At 39.3% G+C, this 18,528-nt stretch overlaps 1 protein-coding gene and 1 pseudogene across 1 annotated transcript in view; both read right to left on the reverse strand.

The window, feature by feature from the left end:
- Window positions 1-279: 279 nt before the first annotated feature.
- LOC109371350 (spindle and kinetochore-associated protein 1 pseudogene) lies at window positions 280-1,147 on the reverse strand (annotated as a pseudogene).
- A 7,311-nt stretch (window positions 1,148-8,458) lies between these two features.
- The window catches only part of LOC109371348 (ATP-binding cassette sub-family A member 10), a 60,545-nt gene continuing 50,475 nt past the window's right edge, over window positions 8,459-18,528 (reverse strand). Inside the window, 13 exon segments of the mRNA XM_019623805.1 lie at window positions 8,459-9,384; window positions 9,518-9,573; window positions 10,440-10,519; window positions 12,652-12,792; window positions 12,986-13,105; window positions 13,650-13,744; window positions 13,818-13,893; window positions 14,174-14,352; window positions 14,607-14,698; window positions 15,083-15,200; window positions 15,874-15,994; window positions 16,692-16,783; window positions 18,347-18,480. Of these exon segments, the coding sequence (XP_019479350.1) occupies window positions 9,286-9,384; window positions 9,518-9,573; window positions 10,440-10,519; window positions 12,652-12,792; window positions 12,986-13,105; window positions 13,650-13,744; window positions 13,818-13,893; window positions 14,174-14,352; window positions 14,607-14,698; window positions 15,083-15,200; window positions 15,874-15,994; window positions 16,692-16,783; window positions 18,347-18,480 (1,403 nt within the window). The 3' untranslated portion in view covers window positions 8,459-9,285.

Here is an 18,528-nt window from a genome sequence, read left to right on the forward strand (position 1 = left end):
ACATGAACTTTTTTTATTTGCATTGTGTGTCTAGCACAGAGGCTTATATGGTAGGTGGTTAAGTATTTGCTGAAGTAAATTTTACAATATATATGCTTTATCAAAAAAGTTTTATTTTTATAAGAAAAAGAAAATGAAAAAGATAAAGAAGTTTTATATATATATGTATAGATATAGGGTTGTCGGAAAAGTCATGATGTATTTTTTTGTTTTTTGTTGCAAAAATGCATCATGATTTTTTTATAGATATTACAGACATTATACATATATACACACCCACATTATATGCATGGACTTGAACCCTAAATTTTACTGTTGGTGGTTTAGAAGCTCACAAGGACCGTAGGTTATAGCCTAATGGTTAACATCTCCCCTTCGGATCTCCGACAGCCTTGAGCAACGTTGTAAAATATTCAGTATGACATGAAACCTCTGTGAACATTTTTATGTCTGCTTCTACTATAAAATATTCACTTTTGCTATCCTTTATTTTTTTCACCAATAAATCTGTGATAGAGATTCCTGGCCACACAGCTTACTTTCAGCTGATACAGGATCTTAGGTTTACTACTGCCTTGTTGATTTCTTTAATATCATTAATGTGACAATAGGTTCGGCGAGATTTCATATACGCAGGGATACGATTGAACTCACTAAAAGTTACAAATGACATTTCTTAAATACTTCTTTGTGGGTGTAGGTTCCTCAAATTTGACTGGTTCTTCAGGGTCAAGATCTGATCTCTTAATAAAGCTCTAGGCTACTGTCAGTTGAGGCAAATAGAAGGACTGTTTTCTCTGAGACGTTCCAAATCCTTATAATCTTCGAGCGATTCACAGAGCTCCTTGAGTGAACTGGCAGTTTGTCCTTGATGCTGAATTTCCAAGTCCAATTTATTTAGTTCATTGACAACAATGATCTCGTCTCCTATTTTACTTAATATAGTCTCCAAGGTAGGTTGTTGACCACAGCTTCTTAATGATATTTTTTAATATTACCAATCTTTTCATTAACTGGAGAGCATAATTGTTCCAGATAGAAGGAGGCCATCCTTTTATTGTTTCTCACTCCAGGCCAGGAGCAAAAGCCAATGTTCACTTATTTTATTTTTTTTCTTTTTCTTTTCTTCCTATTTTTTTTTTTGCGGGGGGTGGGGGGTGCAGGGTTAGGTAAGCTAACCCTGTTTGTCTTTCTCTCCCTTTCTCTCTCTAAGATGAGTAAATACAAGATTCCATAGAAACAAAGGCCCTCTTCACTTAAATTGCTACCACAGACAGGGGATGGCTTTGGCTGAGTATCCAAAGTCCTTCTTAGTATGGTTTTTTAATCCACAGGATCCTCAAGCTGGCTCTGAGGGGGAAATAGAACAATATGGTAGAACCTAGTAGAACGACCATTTAGCTAAGCATTTCGTTCATCAGCCTAACCTCTCCTGTCTGTTCAGTGATACAGCAGGCTTTGCTTTAGTTCTGTCATGCTTTCAGGACTCCCCCAGACCGAGGCGGGAGAACATAACAGGTGTTTTCAGATTCCACTTCAGTTTCTATCAGTCACATTTTTCATGTTAGAGAGATGTATGCTAGCTCCTGGCATCTTCCTTCCGTTTAGTAAATAATTGTTTGGGATGCTAACAAAGTTATTTGGGGGTTATAATAACAGTCTGAGACCTTTCTTAGTTGCATTTCTGACATCTTTTTTGGTTTTGTTTTGTTGCATGTTTGTTTCAGTAGGTAAGAGTGCGGGAATTATGGGAATGACACTTCACTTATCATCACTGCTTGAAGTCTCTAATCCCTTCCTTTCTTGGGAAATTTCTGCGTCAGAGGAGCTGCCTGTCATAAAGTCAGGGAACAGACTGTAGTGTACAGGCCAAACTCAGGGAGACTTCTGCCAGAAGCTTACACACATACAGGGCCTTTGACTCAGGCATTCCAGGAATGTATTCCAAGTGATTAAGTAGATAATTGCCAAAGGTCTACATGCAGCATTCTTAGTTGCTGTACTGTTACAATGGAAATTTAGAATCAACCTATGTATCTTTCAATTGATATTCAACTAAAATTTTTGGGAACATCCGACACACATTGAAATAATGCACAGACATTACAAAACATGACGCAGATCTACAATAAACTGGAAAGGTCTGACGTTCATAGTATGTTGTTAAGTAAGACAATTACAACACAGTAGATATATTAGCTAGCGTGTATATATGATAGAAACATGTATTAGCTACGCAAGAAAATTCTTGAATACTTGAGACCTTTTTCTACAGAGAACATTATGTCAGAACTATTTAAAATTAAGTTTTCAAAAATTAAATGGATTGAGTTTGCCATTTTAGCCAGTTTAAGTGTACCATTCAGTGACATTAGCGACATTTACAGTACTGTACAACCATCCTCACTATCTAGTTCCAAAGCTTTTCCTTACTCTGAACAGGCCATTTTGTAAGCGCTAAGCGATACTTCCCCATCTACCCCTTCCACTTGCCCCTGGCAGCTCTGTTCTTCATCTCCATGAATTGGCCTATTCTACGTATTTCATATCAGTGTTCACATTAGTACAATATTCGTGCCTAGTTTATTTCAAGCCAATTTTACATTTTACCATAATTTAAAAAGCAAACGGATTGAGACATTGAGAATCTCTGGGCAATAAACACCCCTTCATTCTATGTGCAACCACTGGTACTTTTTACCTAATCCAGAGCAATCCTGCTAGATCTTCCAAGGTCTGTGCTTCCGTATTCATCCCATCGGGATTCTGCACTGTTCTGCATCACACTCTGCATGTCGCAAAGACTTACAAGTGAGCAGCTGCATGTGACCGCTGCCTGCACCAAACCTCTCATCTCACTGCTGCTTCTGACTTTGCTCTCAGGCTGGTCTGTGGCAGTTGGCTCTCCTGCCACTTCTGGAACAAACCACATTTTGCACAGACATGGTTGCTTGCCTGACTTCCTCTTCGCCTAGGTGTCCCATGGGTCACTTTTAGGCGGACTTTTCTAGCTTTACTGAGATATAACTGACATATAACACTGTGTGAGTTTGAGTTGTACAAATGCTCATTTGATACACTTAAATATTGCAAGATAATTACTACCATATTCTTAGCTAACACCCCCATCATTTCATCGCATAATTATCATCTTTTTTTGTGTGTGGTGAGAACACTTAAGATTTACTCTTAGCAACTTTCAAGTATATAATACTGTATTGTTAACTAATCATACTGTACTTTAGGTCCCCAGAACTTACTCATCTTATACCTGGAATTTTGTACCCTTTGACCAACATCTCCCCATTTTCTTCACCCCCCAGCCCCTAGTAACCACCATTCTCTTCTTTGTTCCTGTGAGTTTGACTTTTATAGAGATAAGTAATATCACACGTTATGTCTTTCTCTGTCTGATTTGTTTCCCTTAGCATAATGCCATCAAGGTCCATCATGCTGTCACAAATGGCAGGATTTCCTTCTTTCTCATGGCTGAATAATATTCCAGTGGATACATGTTCGATTTTTTTGTTTTATTTTTTATTTTTTAGCTGAGCCATCCTGCCGCCTGTTGGCAGTTCAGCGGCAGCCCAGCTCGGGCTGGGAATCAAACCGCTGTTGCTCACAGCTGGCACTCTCAAGCGAGCTCTTAACCAACTGAGCCACTCGGACAGCCCTCGATATCTTCTTTATCCATTCATCTGCCAAAGGACACTTAGGTTGTTTTTACATCTTAGCTATTATGAATAATGCTGCAATGAACATGGGAGTGCAAATATCTCTTCAATATCCTGTTTTTGTTTCTTTTGGATATCTACCCAGGAATGGGATTGCTGGATCATATGGTAGTTCTATTTTTAATTTTCTGAGGAGCTTTCATACTGTTTTCCAACATGTAGTAATTTGCATCCCCACCAACAGTGCACAAGCGTTCCCTTTCCTCCACATCCTCGCCAACACGTATTACCTATCTATTTGATGATAGAGGCTGGCTTTTCCATTGGGATTCCTGAATTGTACTTCATTAGTACAAATTCTAGCCCCCACCACATGAGTGTAGCTTGTTTTGTCCCAAGTCCAGCGCCCAGGACAGCTTCTCCAGGTAGTGGGCACTGCCTTTCATGTCCCCTGCTCCAGCCTAGGCAGCCTTTGTCAGAAGCTGGCTCTATGCAGCAGTCACGGTTCCAAGGCCTCACTTCTCATTAACTGTAGACCCCTTTCCCGACCCACACGTAGGCACATAAATCCCACTCTCAGCCTTTAGGATCCGTATCCAGGTCCAGGTCCAATATCATGGCGGGCCACAACACAACACCAGCTGAAGCTCACTGCTTTGGTGATACGACAGTGGTTTTGTTATGTTTTATCCAGAATTTCATGTGTTTGCAATGGGAGGGATATCTGTGTTAAAAGACAGGAACTCCATGGGTTAAGCTCTGTATGACGAGGATGGTGCTTACCAGCTGCTTCCTGGGGAACCGCCCTCCTGAGGGATAAGGGTCCAGGCTGCTCCTAATATACAGCCACCACTTGTATCATGGCAACAAGGCCACAGCACATGCAGCCTATGGGTTGCTGGTTGTAAAAAGCTCAGTTCAAACAGAGACAAAGCCAGTCACAAGCTTTGGCTCTCTGAAAACTGAACTGGAAAATACAGATGGTGCAAAATATGCACAAAGAGAGGCAAGGAGGCAGGAGGAACAATGGAGGCCACTGGGTGAGTTAAAGCTGCAAGCAAACACAAGCTTTAAGCAAGCAGAAGGCGTAGGCGGAGAAAAGATGTGCCAAGCAGTGGGTGCTGCAGGCAGCTAATTGGGGGAAGAAGTGAGGCTGTAACGATAAACACAGCAGAGCAAGGAGCTGAGTTTCTATCACGGGTGGCGTCCTCTGTTGAAGTTTCACAGTCTCTGGTTATGAAGATCCTGTGGCTGGTACGAATCCACCCTGACCTTCAAGCTGTCCGTTTCAGCTCTGTCCTTATTCATGGCTATGCCTGGGATTCCAACAAGCCCCTCATTCCCTGAGTTAGCTCATGGGAGCCTATTCTTGCAAACTGAGAAACCCAAAGAACACAAAAATTACTACCAGGGATAGAGGTTTAGAAATAATAAGTCACCAAGATTGTGGAGATTTTGAAATTTGTTCAGAGCTCATTGGCTGGAAAGCATTGAGAATGTTCTGCCTTCTCCAAATTTGTGTGTCCTTGGTTGTCCTACCACCTGGCCAAGATGAGGGGCTATGGGCAACAACTGCAACGCAACAATTTTAAGGGTGTAAAGAATGAAGCAGAGCAGAGTTGGGTGATTTTAATTTATAAAAGTAGGGAATTTAAGAAGTTAAGATCCAAAATGCCCTAATCAAAGCAGCTAAAAAAATCTGTTAGATGAAGCTCTTCTAATAGCTGACAGTGTCCACTGCCAAATAGTTGCATCGGAAGAAATCAGAACCTTGCTGCATCTTTTCTTGGTCAAGGCAAATCCCTGTTTGACAAGAATGAGAACATTTGTGGAAAGAGAAAGGCATTACTTTTTCCTGAGCTCTTTTTTTTTTTTTTTTACCAATTGAGATAATCTATTACAAACATGAAGCAAGCCCTAAAACTATTGCTTTCTTTGCTGGCTGAGCTATGAGGACCTGGAAGAAAAGACTCATAAAAATTTTTTTAAAGTCCCTGAGACTACAATAGGGATGTGAGACAATCCCACATGCTAGATGTTGAGTAATCAAAGCTTAGAGGATGTGCTCATATGGTTAAATGAAATCAGGGTCTCAATACAGGCACCACTGACATGTTGAGCTGGATAATTCTTTGTTGCAGGGAGCTGTTCTGCACATTGTAGGATGTTCAGCAGTATCCCTAGCCTTTGCCCACTAGATGCCAATAGCACCTTCAACTTGAGACAACCAAAAACATCTCCAGATACAGCCAAATGTCCCTGCCGAGGGGGTCCGACTGCCCCCAGGTGAGAACCATTAAACTCAAGCAACAAAACAGGTGTGGTAATCCAGGGACAGAAAATGTCTCATATATAAATTCATAAACATATTTCTTTATAATTATGCAGTTAATACATGAATGGAGTTTCCTTTTTCAGAAAATTAGAATGTTGCAGTTAAAACTAAAATTCCCCTTAATTCCCCCCTCCGTAGGGTAATCACTGTTTTCAATTTGATTATACTGTTTTCAATTTGATTATACATATATACATAATAGGGGTAATATATTGTTTGGACCAAAGAGCAATTAATAATATGATGTAATCTCACTCTGGCCTGCTCTTTAAATCCATGAGTGGAAATTTCCTTTTGCTTTCCTGAAAAGAGCTATTTTTCATTATTATTCCCATTGCCGTATACAGTGGGGGTGATGGTTCGATTCATGTTCTAGCATTGCAGAGTGTTACATTACATAGGAAGGCCACTACTTCCTAACACAGTAGCTGGAAACTGTTTCCTCCATCCATGCCGAGGGAGGAGTAAGCATATCTTCAGTTGTACATGTGATAGTTGGATCATGTTAGGCAGAAATAATATGGGAATGACACATATAGGAAAGAGGACATGTCACAGAAACATGAGTGTCACAGACAGCAATACGCAAGATGTGCCAATCATGATGTCTGCCATCACAAAAGCTCCTTCTGAGAGTAGATACCTTCCCTACGCCCCCTTCCAGAAGCAAAATTCATAGGCTGTTCCTTGGGTGGGAAAGATTGTGTCTTTCATTCTCTAATTTACCATTGACTGCACCTTAACCCAAGTGCCCTCATTTCAGTGCCTGGGATGGTGGCCACTAAGGCATCTTCAAAAGGGAAGCTCTGAGCAAAGGGAGGTGAACTGAGGTGACTTCTGGTAAGGAATTTAAACTAGAACAGATGGAGAGAATAAGGCAGTTAGCAGCACTTACCAAAGTGAAAAGAATACATAGAGGTAGGCCACGATGCCAAGCGAGCCATAAAAAAACCCGCTTTTACAGGAGCAAACTCTATGAGTTAAGCGTATGGCCAGCGGAAGAGGAAGTGCCTTACAGAGAAGAGAAAAGAGACATCAGTCACGGTAGGGACAGCAGCAGAGCACAAAAGTGCATAAAGACAAGAAGAGACCCAGAAAGGGGCACCAAGGCAGCTACCCCAGATCTTCTGCTGCTGTTTCCTACAATTATGGCTGCAGATCATGCTTCAAGAGGAGATAATGGCTGAGTGAACCTTAATGCCTTCTCTGTCTTTAGGTTCTTGTTTCTTTTATAACCATGTGCATCTTTACTCTAAAGACTCCACACTGGAGCTGGTCTGACTTGGAAGGTCTACTCCTATCAGCCAAAAAACTAGCAGATACTATGTGGTTGGTACATGGGCAATTCTTGGTTACCTAATGACTGATAAAACATAAGTAAAGTGCATCAGAGACCAAGGACATAATTATTCAGGAAACAGGAGTCGATTGAACCGTGACTGACTGTCAATACGTGTCGGCCTTCTGCTAGGTGGGAGGAGAGGAAACAGGACTTGTTCAAGGACACCATGCTCCAAAGCCCCTCACAACCAGTTTCAATCACGGGGGGGGGGTTCCTTCTATTTTACCTTCTTTTCTGAGGAGACCAGCCCCCAGGCTCTGTCCCTCTGTCCTTACCTGAGGATCTGGGAAAGACTCAACTATCTCACTCTTCAGCTGGCACCTAATTTTTGGCCCAGGATGGAGTGGTGAACACATAAAGGTTCTTAAGTTAATCAGAAATCAAACAATCTAAATCCTGAATAATGGAGTGCTAACTATATATTTTTTTAACCGTAAGTTTGGGTTCTCTGTAGACTTTCTTCCTCCCTCATACAGCCCTCCCACCCCACATCTGCCCCCACCTGCATTAATTAATTTATAATTAATTAATGAGGAATGAATTGTAAATGTTAGATATTTTATTTTCATTTCTGTTCACAGATGGTCTTATTATATAACTTTGTCCAGTGCTTCAAGGGCTACTACCAATAACATCTTAGTTCTTTGAATCTTCAGGGCATACTCTAGTCATGAGAACACATATAACGTATAAGAGATGATATTTGGCTTCACTTCATATCAAATATATATGTCAAATTTTTAGACACATTTTAAGCATTCCTACAAGTTAAGAGGACCTGCCTCTTTTGCAAATTACCCATGGAAACCGTTGTTTGGAGGATTCAAGGTAGGGGGCCAAGTCCTACCTTTAAGTCGATGTCAAGGTGGAAGTAAAGGAACTGACACAAACCACAGACCAGATAATAGAGTTCAGCAGATGAGGGAAGCCAGAGTCAGGGATGAGCATAAGATTCAAAGTTCCTCTGAGGATGTGCAGAAGCTCAGGATGGGCACTGAACTTTTCCACAGGTCAGAGAACAAAGTTATCTAGACATCATAGAACAGGCAGAGCCATCAGTTGATACCTGAACTACTGACCTTAAGGCTATAATAAAGAAGACTTAGGAGAAGTTCAACATAAGTTTATTTAGGAGATAAACTTCCATATAACAAAAATGTCAGATTACAGTAAAAACCATGATAATATATCAAATGTAATGCAGCCATTACATAACACAAAAGTGTTATAATGACATGGGACATGTTCATGAACTGTGAAGCAAAGATATATAAAAAGTTACTATGCTTACTGATATCAACTTTGAAAAAGTACCCATAAAAAGCACATTGAATTTAGGGAGGCAAAAATATTTACTGTGATGTTTTATTACAGATTACTATTACCTTCATCTATATAATTATATAATATGTCCACGAATTTATTTTATAATCAGAATATATAGTTTTATATGTTACATAATATTGTGTCATTTCATTCATCAACTTATTAAATCTTCTTACAGTCAATGTCACATTAAATTGGTACATCAGTAAATAATGCTTAAAAATAGCTGATAAAATTGAAGTTGAGGTGAAAAAAAACCCTACAATCTTTTATTTGTAAAATGTGCTCAGCATTCAGCCTTATTGATAATAAAAAACTAGTCTAATACTATGTGATTTTTGAATTAATAGTATGCACAAAACAGGTCTATATTATAGTGATTAATATAATGTCTGGTTATGTTAAGTTTGTCTACTACCTTTCCCTATCTTTGCCTCTCCCCTCCATTTAAAATTTTAAAAAACATTTAAAACTTTAATCATTATTGAGTGTTTAAACTACTGAATGTTTTGTTTTGTTAACTGCAGTAATATGGAAGGTTCTTCTAGAATTGTGGAAACTAATAATGTTGTTAAGACCAAAAATCTAACGTTAGGAGGTTTAGGGTTTTAAGGCTCTTCCTGTGGGAGGAGTCTCCCTTTAACTGTTGTATCAACTTCATCACCAAAATTTCCCATCTCCTGCTCTTTAGAGAGTTCTAAGAACACCTAGGTAGGAGAAAATAAATAAGGAAACAAAAATATCAGGGTGTTTGTTTTATCCGAGAGATGGGTGCACAGAGAAATTCACAGAAAGGTTACCCAGATGGTGCCCACTGGCTTAAAAAAAAAAAAAACTCACCTGTTCCAAGGTAGCCTGAGAGAGGCTGTATTCTTCCAGGTCGAAGGTCTGTTTCACTGCATTTAAAGGGAATAAATAACATTAGTGGCTTACAAATTTTTCAACAAAAGTGTTTTCAAAGCATCAACTTCAAATCCATGAGCTACTTTGAGATATAGGCCAAGTAATTAAATCTTCTTGAAGGATAAACTAAAGAGTGCTGATTGGGCTAATTGAAAGACAGCAATTCATGAATGTAGAAATTACCAGTCAACTTTCTCTTTAAAGAGCTCCTTGTGTGCTATTCTAGGTTTTCACTTTTTGATTCTTTATGTATGTATGTTTTGGACTCAAGACTAACTGTCGAGTATCGCTTTAGCCTACGTCCTATATTTATGAACCTGTGGAGGAATACTCTCGGTGCTAGTCCCCGTTTAGAGAATCCCACATTTCCACATGTCAAGGCCCCGTAGATAGCCAGCATAAGCTCTAGTCAGCGTCTCTAACTAGTTCAGCAGTCCCGCCCTGATCCTGACTTGTCTCATCTCCCCGCTCTGGATTTCCCCTCTGTGACCTGCAGTCACTGGCTCCATAGTCCTGCTCCTCGTGCCTCTGACTCTGATAAATATGAGATGCTAGAAAGTCACTGTGGTGTTCTTTGGGATAACACACTGATCATTATCCTCCACTACCATGCAGTGGAATCGGAACAGTGTTCTGACCTATTTGCCGCTGGGTTTCCTGGTCAGCAGAGGAACAATCGGGGGGAGGAAACCTAGGTCTAGGGCCACTGCTCCATTCCCCTTAGGATTTTTAAGACTATTCCAGTGGAAATTTCCCAAGTTTTGACTGATGATATAACTTTTCTACTTGAAATTATATAGCTTGTATTCCACATGAAAATATGCACAATACATAAAGTTTTAAATATGTCCATACTTACCTGCCTCTAATTTAAAAAAGGCCTGAGACAGAGGGTGAACATCTGCCATGGGTAATTTATATGTCATCATGGAGGAATACCTGGGATGAAGGAAGAGTGAGATTTATAATATTGGGGAGAAACTGATAATCAAAATAACAAAAGAATTTTTCAAAGTGTTATTTAAATATAAGGTAAGTAGTTCAACTTAATAGAGCATCAATCTGAGCCAAATAACTTCTCTTTAAGTCATAAAAATTTGATAACAATAAAAATCTGGTTGTCCCTAATTCAATATTCAAGATAAATTCCGAAAAAATAGTTCTGATAAGAATCTTTCATATTCAGCCTGTACTATCTTTCTTAACTGTGCTCTATTTCCTACTCTCCAAAGCCTTCAACATCCCTCAACATCAACTAGGACATCAAATTTCCCCCTTTGCATTTAATTTTCAATCTCTCTTATAGGAATTAAAACCTGTTGCACTTTGCTATTAAAAAAAAAATTCTTTCTTGGCCTCCAGCTCTGCCCTCCTCAAGTAAGTTCATCCATGACCTCCATGTTACACAATCAATGAACACTCTCTGGTCCTTACTTCTTAGACATCTCCAAAGTATTAAACACAATTGTATACATCCTCCTTAAAAGTCTCTCTCTCTCTCCCCCTCCTCCACCTTCCCTCCCTCCTCTCCATCTCAGCTTGTGAGACAACCACACATTTATGATTTTCCTTCTGACTCTAGTCCTGCTCTATTTAATATATTAGCTACTAGCAGCATGTGACTATTCAAATTAAATTAAATAAGTAAAATTTCAAAATCAATTTTTGATTTTATAGGACTCAGTAGCCACCTGTGGATACTGGCCACTGTATTGGACAGAAGGATACAGATATTCCCATCATCACTGAAATTCTATTGTTCTAGACTGTTCTAGGCACGCTTTAGTATTTGTCATTATGGCTGCTGCTGTGGTGCTGGTAGTTCCCCCACCAGCTTTTCTTCCTCACTCCAATCTTAATACTCTTAATACTAAGAGTTCCTGGGGTCCAATCTTGACCCTCTCCCCTTTCCATCTGCCTTGCTGACCTCACCCATTCTTCTAGCTTAATGGTCTCCCTGGTGGTAGAAATGCTCCACTGTGTTTAGTGCCAGACCAGGTCTCTTGATGACCCTTCGCTCTTCCTCTCAGCAACAGGCCTACGTCTCTGTATTTTGGCATCTCCACTTGGATATCTCTTTACACATCAGCCATGTGAGCTTTCTTCCATCTTTTTTTCATGTATGAAGTTCACTCTGGACTTAAATTCTTTATACATTCTGTTTTCTAAAGAGTGGCTCTTTTGCCCATTCTTGAGGTGGTCAAACCCTGCTTAGTCTTAAAGTCCTACCTTACAGTCATTTCCTTATTTATTCGTTATCTTCATTTGCCTAATACTCTTGCCTCCCAAAGACTGCAAACACCATAACAGACAAATAAACTTTGTCTATTTATGAAGTACTCCAGCACATAGCAGTGGCTCGACATATATTATATTTAAGAATGATTACAGAATTGTACACCTGAAACCTATGTAACTTTACTAAGCATGGTCACCCCAACAAACTTTAATTTAAAAAAAATGATTATAAGTAGTATATAAGAAAGCCCTGTACGTCTTTCACTTCAATTCAACCTCATTTTGTTATTCACATGGGTTTTGTTATCCTTGCTTGGAATTCATAGATGACCACACAGAAATTTTAAAAAGCCATAGGGGGGATCAAATGATGTATAATCAATTAATTTAGCATAGAGTCATTCTTTCTCAAGCATGTGAGTCTATGCTATTGAGCTCTTGATGCAATTTTATATTTGGTAAAATGTTATAGGTTGATATATAATTTTCATTGTCTATTAAAAAACATTAAACTCATGTTAAGTTTGTTTGTACTTTGTTCCTAACCTCTAAGCTATTCCATTACTTAAACACACATGCATACGTATACACACACACACACACACACACACACACACACACTCCCTCTACCTTTTCTGAGGTATGAAATACACACTGAAAATAACTTTTCCATTACTGTCTTTTTTCTATACATTGTAGTGACACCTAAAATCTTGTTTTGTAATAAATAAGCCAGCTCAGCCTTTCTCTTCCTGTCCAGAATCATACAGGACTAAATGATGTGTGCTGGAAAACTCTTAGACTCATCACCCAAATCCAGAAATTTCCTTTACCTCTCCTGCCGAGCAGCCCGTGGAAAAAGCTTCTGAATCTCTGTGTGGAGAGGCTCCGCCTGAGTGGGTTCCTTCATTTTCACTTCTAGCAAATAATCTTTACCAAACTTGCTTTTTAGATGTTGAATGGAACCGATACACCTTGTCCAAGGAAGAGAAGGAAGAGTTGGAAGAAAAACAATACTTGTCTTTTAATTTCTTCCTCAATGGCAAACGCAGAGAAAGGTGTTTGATCATAGACCCAGGAGCCAAAGAGCATCAGCTGTTCACAGTGAACTGAAATTTTCTCTATGAGAACTTGGGGGTCAACTGCTGGTACTGGAAAGGCACCCACCTTAGCCTTCCGGACACCATGATGGCCACACGGTCACACACAGCCTCAGCCTCTGCCATGTAATGGGTGGTCAGGAGGACGCTTCTCCCTGTGTTTTTAACAATGGTCTGAATTGCCTGCCTAAAGATAAATTAAAGCGTTGTTTGCATTTAGAAAGTAATTCGGACAAATAGATCAACAGGAAGAAGTATGAAGCTGAAATAGAAAATTTCGTATTAGGGTATAAAAAATTTTTTTCGCTTTTGAGAGAAAGAATAAAAATTGTTGCAGTATGTAATTACATTACCACATTAATTGACTTCATAGAATAAAAAGTAGAAGACTGGGAAATAGTGAGCACAATAATGTTTGTTTAAAATAAAGTTAAAATATAGAGAAATACCACATTGTAATATTCCTAATAACTGAAAAATAAAGTAGAAAAAGAAGAAAGAGGGAGGAGGAGGAGGAGTAAGAGAAAGAAAATCTAATCAAATACATTCAAGAGTCCATTTGATTCTTAAAATGTCTACTTTTCCTTCCTTGAGGAATTCTGAATACTATACTGAGTCTCACAGAATTAAATAAGAGGATGTGAGCCTCAAAGTGAATGGAGCAAATGTTAAAAATATATTAACTGTAGACTCATACTATTGACTCTGACACTTCATATAACTTTTCTCACCACATCTGCAGCTGCCCCTCGGGGTCCACCCCAGTGGACGGCTCGTCCAGCAGCATCACCGACGGGTTTCCCAGGATGCTCAGCGCGAAGCACAGCTGCAACGAGAGGGACAGCGCGTCTGGCACCGATCTGTGGGCCGCGCAGAGTAACCCCGAGCCCCACCCCTACCTTTCTCTTTATTCCCTCCGATAAGGCCTTCACGGGACGCTTCTGCTCGGCCTGCAGCTTGAGCGCATCCACCAACCTGACAAAAAAACACTGTGGTTCTCCATGAGGAACGTGTCCCTATCTAGAAACAACACAGAAAACCCTAGCACTTCCAATCTGAGAACGGTACATTTAAGGATCATTAACACTGTCACAAATGCTAAATCTTATGATTTGGTTCTTATTCAGATTTTCAATCATTTTATGTGCATGATAATTTAAAGACACTGTTTATGATCTCCTTCCCATGCTTAATGAGGACATCATATATGGGTCCCTTCTGCGAGCTATGAAGTGTGAATGAGGCTTCTCTGTACCTGTTGACACTGAGGGCAGCATCCTCCTTGTCCAGCCCTTTCACGGCCGCATACACCTCCAGGTGCTCTCTCACTGTAAGGCTGGGCCACAGCGCATTCTCCTGAGGACAGTACCCCAACAGCTTGAGGAAGCCATCTTCCTGTTGCCTCAGTGATGCTTCACAGCCTTGTAAAACCACCTACATAGCACAGGAAAAGTCAGATTCACGGTCAGTTTTTGCTCCAATCGCCCTTCTACATCTGAAGGAGATACAAGTGGCCACTAAGCTGCAATGTGTTTTGAGCACTCAGGAGATAGTTTATAATTTCTTTCATCAATTTATTCACTAAAAAAATAAAAAATCTTTCACTGATAGGAATAATGTAAGGTTGCTAGTGATATTTAAAATGGCATTTCCCCCCTGGCAATGAGCTTGGTTCACAGGCTACATACCACTCCTGCAGTTGGCTTTGTGTCTCCGGTTATCATTTTAATAGAAGTGCTTTTACCAGCTCCATTGTGTCCCAGCAGCCCCAAAACTTCACCTGGAAGAAAGATGCACCATCGATCTTTGTACTTTAAAGGTTGACTAACCTAAAATCACTTAGCTCAGTAACAATTTGAAACAAAATAACATTTTCAAAAAGTACCTTTGTAATGTTCTACCATACTACAATGTCAATGGAAAGTCTTTGGGTTTACAGTGGAATAATTTGGTCTCCCTGATCCACGATCGGTTTCCTTGTCATTTGAATTGGGACAGGGTATTGAAGTAGAAAATGTTTCTCTGCTGACAATGTCAAGTATTTTTACAATTACATATTTAACCAAGGTATCTGAAAAGTCTCAAAGGATGGAAAATTACCTCCTGCGTAGTCCAAAACCTAGAGAATTAAAGAACATTCTAATAAAAGACACATTATCCAAACCTTTGTTAACACAGAAGGAAACATTCTGAATGGCTATTTTCTTCCTTCTTTTTAAAAAGCAACTTTTCTTTTTCTCTTCATATTTTTTGTGTAAACAGCTGGCCATTATGACTGGTTTCTGCAAAACATGACAAAGCGTGATTTTTCCTATTAGATTTCAGATATTTTGTGCACTCATGCTTCACCTTTCATTTCCTAGGCTACGAATCTAACTAGATTTTGTGCCAGTTGTAATTCAGCCTCTTTATTCAAATAAAACGTCCAAATACATACATGTTCATAAATAAAAATGACCTTATCAACTACTGATAAAACTAATTCCTCATCAATTACGTTCCCTTCCATTATTATGCTGAGCATCTGTCTTGCCCTTTGCACTGACTTCATTTCCAGTTCATTTCTTATTGTCGTGCAGTGTCAATTCATTTGCTTGTTCTCATATGCTATTTATAGTTACTGAGGTTACAATTTCAGTACAATGCGAAATGAAATTGCAACTCTTGCAAAACATGTGGAATTTTGTTAAAGTTGATAAAAACATCACAGAACTTCTTGAATTGCACTGACGAAGGAAGACCTAAGGATTAAGATCTATGAAAAAGTGAAGAAGAGAAAATTGAAAGAGAGATGCCAGGATAAATATCTCAAAAGACAAAGATGTGACTATGACCTAGCAATGAAAGTATTACAGAAAGAAAAGCCAAGTTTTCGCACTAAAAACCAACAGTTCATCAGCTCGACAAGAGAAGCTAGCTCAGTATTTCATTAAGGGTCTAGTCACTTGTTTTCACCTCATCCACGTTTAAAGCAGTGAGTGCATTTGCCGTTTTCACTCTTTCAACTTGAACATCATCATCTTCTTCTTCTGGCTCTTCTGGATTTGGACGATTTTCCCTACTTCTTGGAGAGATTCTACAGAGAAAATAAAATAACATAAAAATGCAATCCTAGGTCTACAACTACAAAGAGAATGTAAGCCTCAATAATGAAATTAACCTTTGCTTTAAAAAAATATAAAATGATTCATTTATTACCTGCAAGACTGCCCGTGACAACAATAATCCCTCCAGTACCCAAGTCCAAGTCCCCTGAAATTCCTTATGACTACTGCTTCTTTTTAAAACTTTTAATCCCTCTGTCAACTAGCCCTCGAAATTCTCTCACATATAGATGCATCAGTCAGCCTTTTTAATCTGCTGCCCTCCAGCTCACCATCCTATTTCATCATAAATGATTACCATAATTGGTTTCTCTTGCTTTTACAGAACACTTCACACACCTATGCTAAACACCAGTTCATTATTGAGTTTTTCTACTCAAGGACCGATACTTGGCATAAGCAGGTTGAAAACAAGCTTTGGTGCTTACCTACAGCTTACAGAGATGCACAGGACAAAAACCCAGCTTGCCCAACGTGAGTAAGACTCATGACCTAGAAACTATGCATCCCTGCATTCCATCTAATTCTGTATGTTCCTTTTCAGAGTAATGCTGCCCAGTAGGCCTAGCCAAGGTTTGGAGAGCAAATCTGTCCTAATAAACTGATGTTAAATGTACCACCATAAACATTAAATATGTAAATCATATCAGATGTTAATGTTCTTCCAACCTGAAAACTGGATCTTTCCTCATTGTTCCTTTTCCAAACTTGATTTCCAGACATCTTATAACAAAAAGGAAAATGACACTCTGAAGGTATGGCTAAAGGCAAACAAAGATAATTAGAATTAGCATCATCATGGAATTCAAACTCAGTGGGCAATATTTGACTTTTGTCATAAAAGATTTGACCACTTTCTTATAAATTTGACAGAAATCTTATAAAGTACTTCTCACATGAAGAAGTTTACCCAAACCAGCCTGCCCACCATGGGGGGGGGGGAGTCGGGGAATCCAGGATTAAAAATATTTTTAAATTAGAGCACAGAAAACCTGCCAAGATAGTAAGGACTTTAAGCCAAACCTAAGTGAATGTAGGAGAAAAGCTCCTACTAAAGCACCAAAGCAACTCTAAACTTCAATTTTCATGGCACGTCTAGGAGCAGAAGACAGAAGAAAGTATATCGTTTTCTCCAAGCAAGGAATAGACTAGGCCAGCTTTTCCCTAATAAAACATGGACCTCCAAGAGTTATATCCTTAGTGAAGGGTGGAAAGAACACCCAGGAGATTTCTAAGATAGTTGCCTTGGGTGTTGACCACGGGGAGTAAAAGTGGATATAGAAGCCAGCCTTTGCACAGATTTGCAGCTCAAATTCACATCACCTAAATGGTCCAAATAACAGCAAGCCTGGAATGTGGTTTAAAGCAGTGTCAAACTAGCAGTGTCCCTCCGAACTTGGCGGAAGCAAACACAGTAGAACAGATATCCCAGAAACAGACCCTGCCTATATGGTCATCTTATAAATGAACAGAGGCAGNCTTCTCACATGAAGAAGTTTACCCAAACCAGCCTGCCCACCGTGGGGGGGGGGAGAGTCGGGGAATCCAGGATTAAAAATATTTTTTAAATTAGAGCACAGAAAACCTGCCAATATAGTAAGGACTTTAAGCCAAACCTAAGTGAATGTAGGAGAAAAGCTCCTACTAAAGTAGCAAAGCAACTCTAAACTTCAATTTTCACGGCACGTCTAGGAGCAGAAGACAGAAGAAAGTATATCATTTCCTCCAAGCAAGGAATAGACTAGGCCAGCTTTCCTCCTAATAAAACATGGACCTCCGAGAGTTATATCCTTAGTGAAGGGTGGAAAGAACACCCAGGAGATTTCTAAGATAGTTGCCTTGGGTGTTGGCCACGGGGAGTAAAAGTAGATATAGAAGCCAGCCTTTGCACAGATTTGCAGCGCAAATTCACATCACCTAAATGGTCCAAATGACAGCAAGCCTGGAATGTGGTTTAAAGCGGTGTCAAACTAGCACTGTCCCTCCGAACTTGGCGGAAGCAAACACAGTAGAACAGATATCCCAGAAACAGACCCTGCCTATATGGTCATCTTATAAATGAACAGAGGCAGCTCTAAATTTTAATGGGAAAAGCATAGACTTTTCAATAAATAATGCTGGGATAACTGGGTACCTTTAAAGGTTGAAATGAAATAGGACCCTTACCTACCAACACATAAAAAAAATATCATATTTGAATGTAGAATATAGTAAGAGCGGATAATTTTAGGATATTTAAATTTACCATTCTTTGAATAAGATCAAGTATATGACATGGTTATGAATGCTATGCAATATATGGTCAACAAGAAAATTTTGCTTACTATTAAGATTGTTGCGAACATGGTTTTTTGTATACTACTTATTTCATCACTCAGAGTTTCAGGGTTTCTCATATGTAACAAGGACAGCTGAAGAAGAAAAACAAAGGTTAAGTGCAAGTTTCTCTGCTTTATGACTATAAAATTTAAACATTAAATGTGCTTCCACTATACTTGATGCTCCA

This window comes from Hipposideros armiger, unplaced genomic scaffold (assembly GCF_001890085.2).
Source record: "Hipposideros armiger isolate ML-2016 unplaced genomic scaffold, ASM189008v1 scaffold_562, whole genome shotgun sequence".
NCBI classification, from domain to species: Eukaryota; Metazoa; Chordata; class Mammalia; order Chiroptera; family Hipposideridae; genus Hipposideros; species Hipposideros armiger.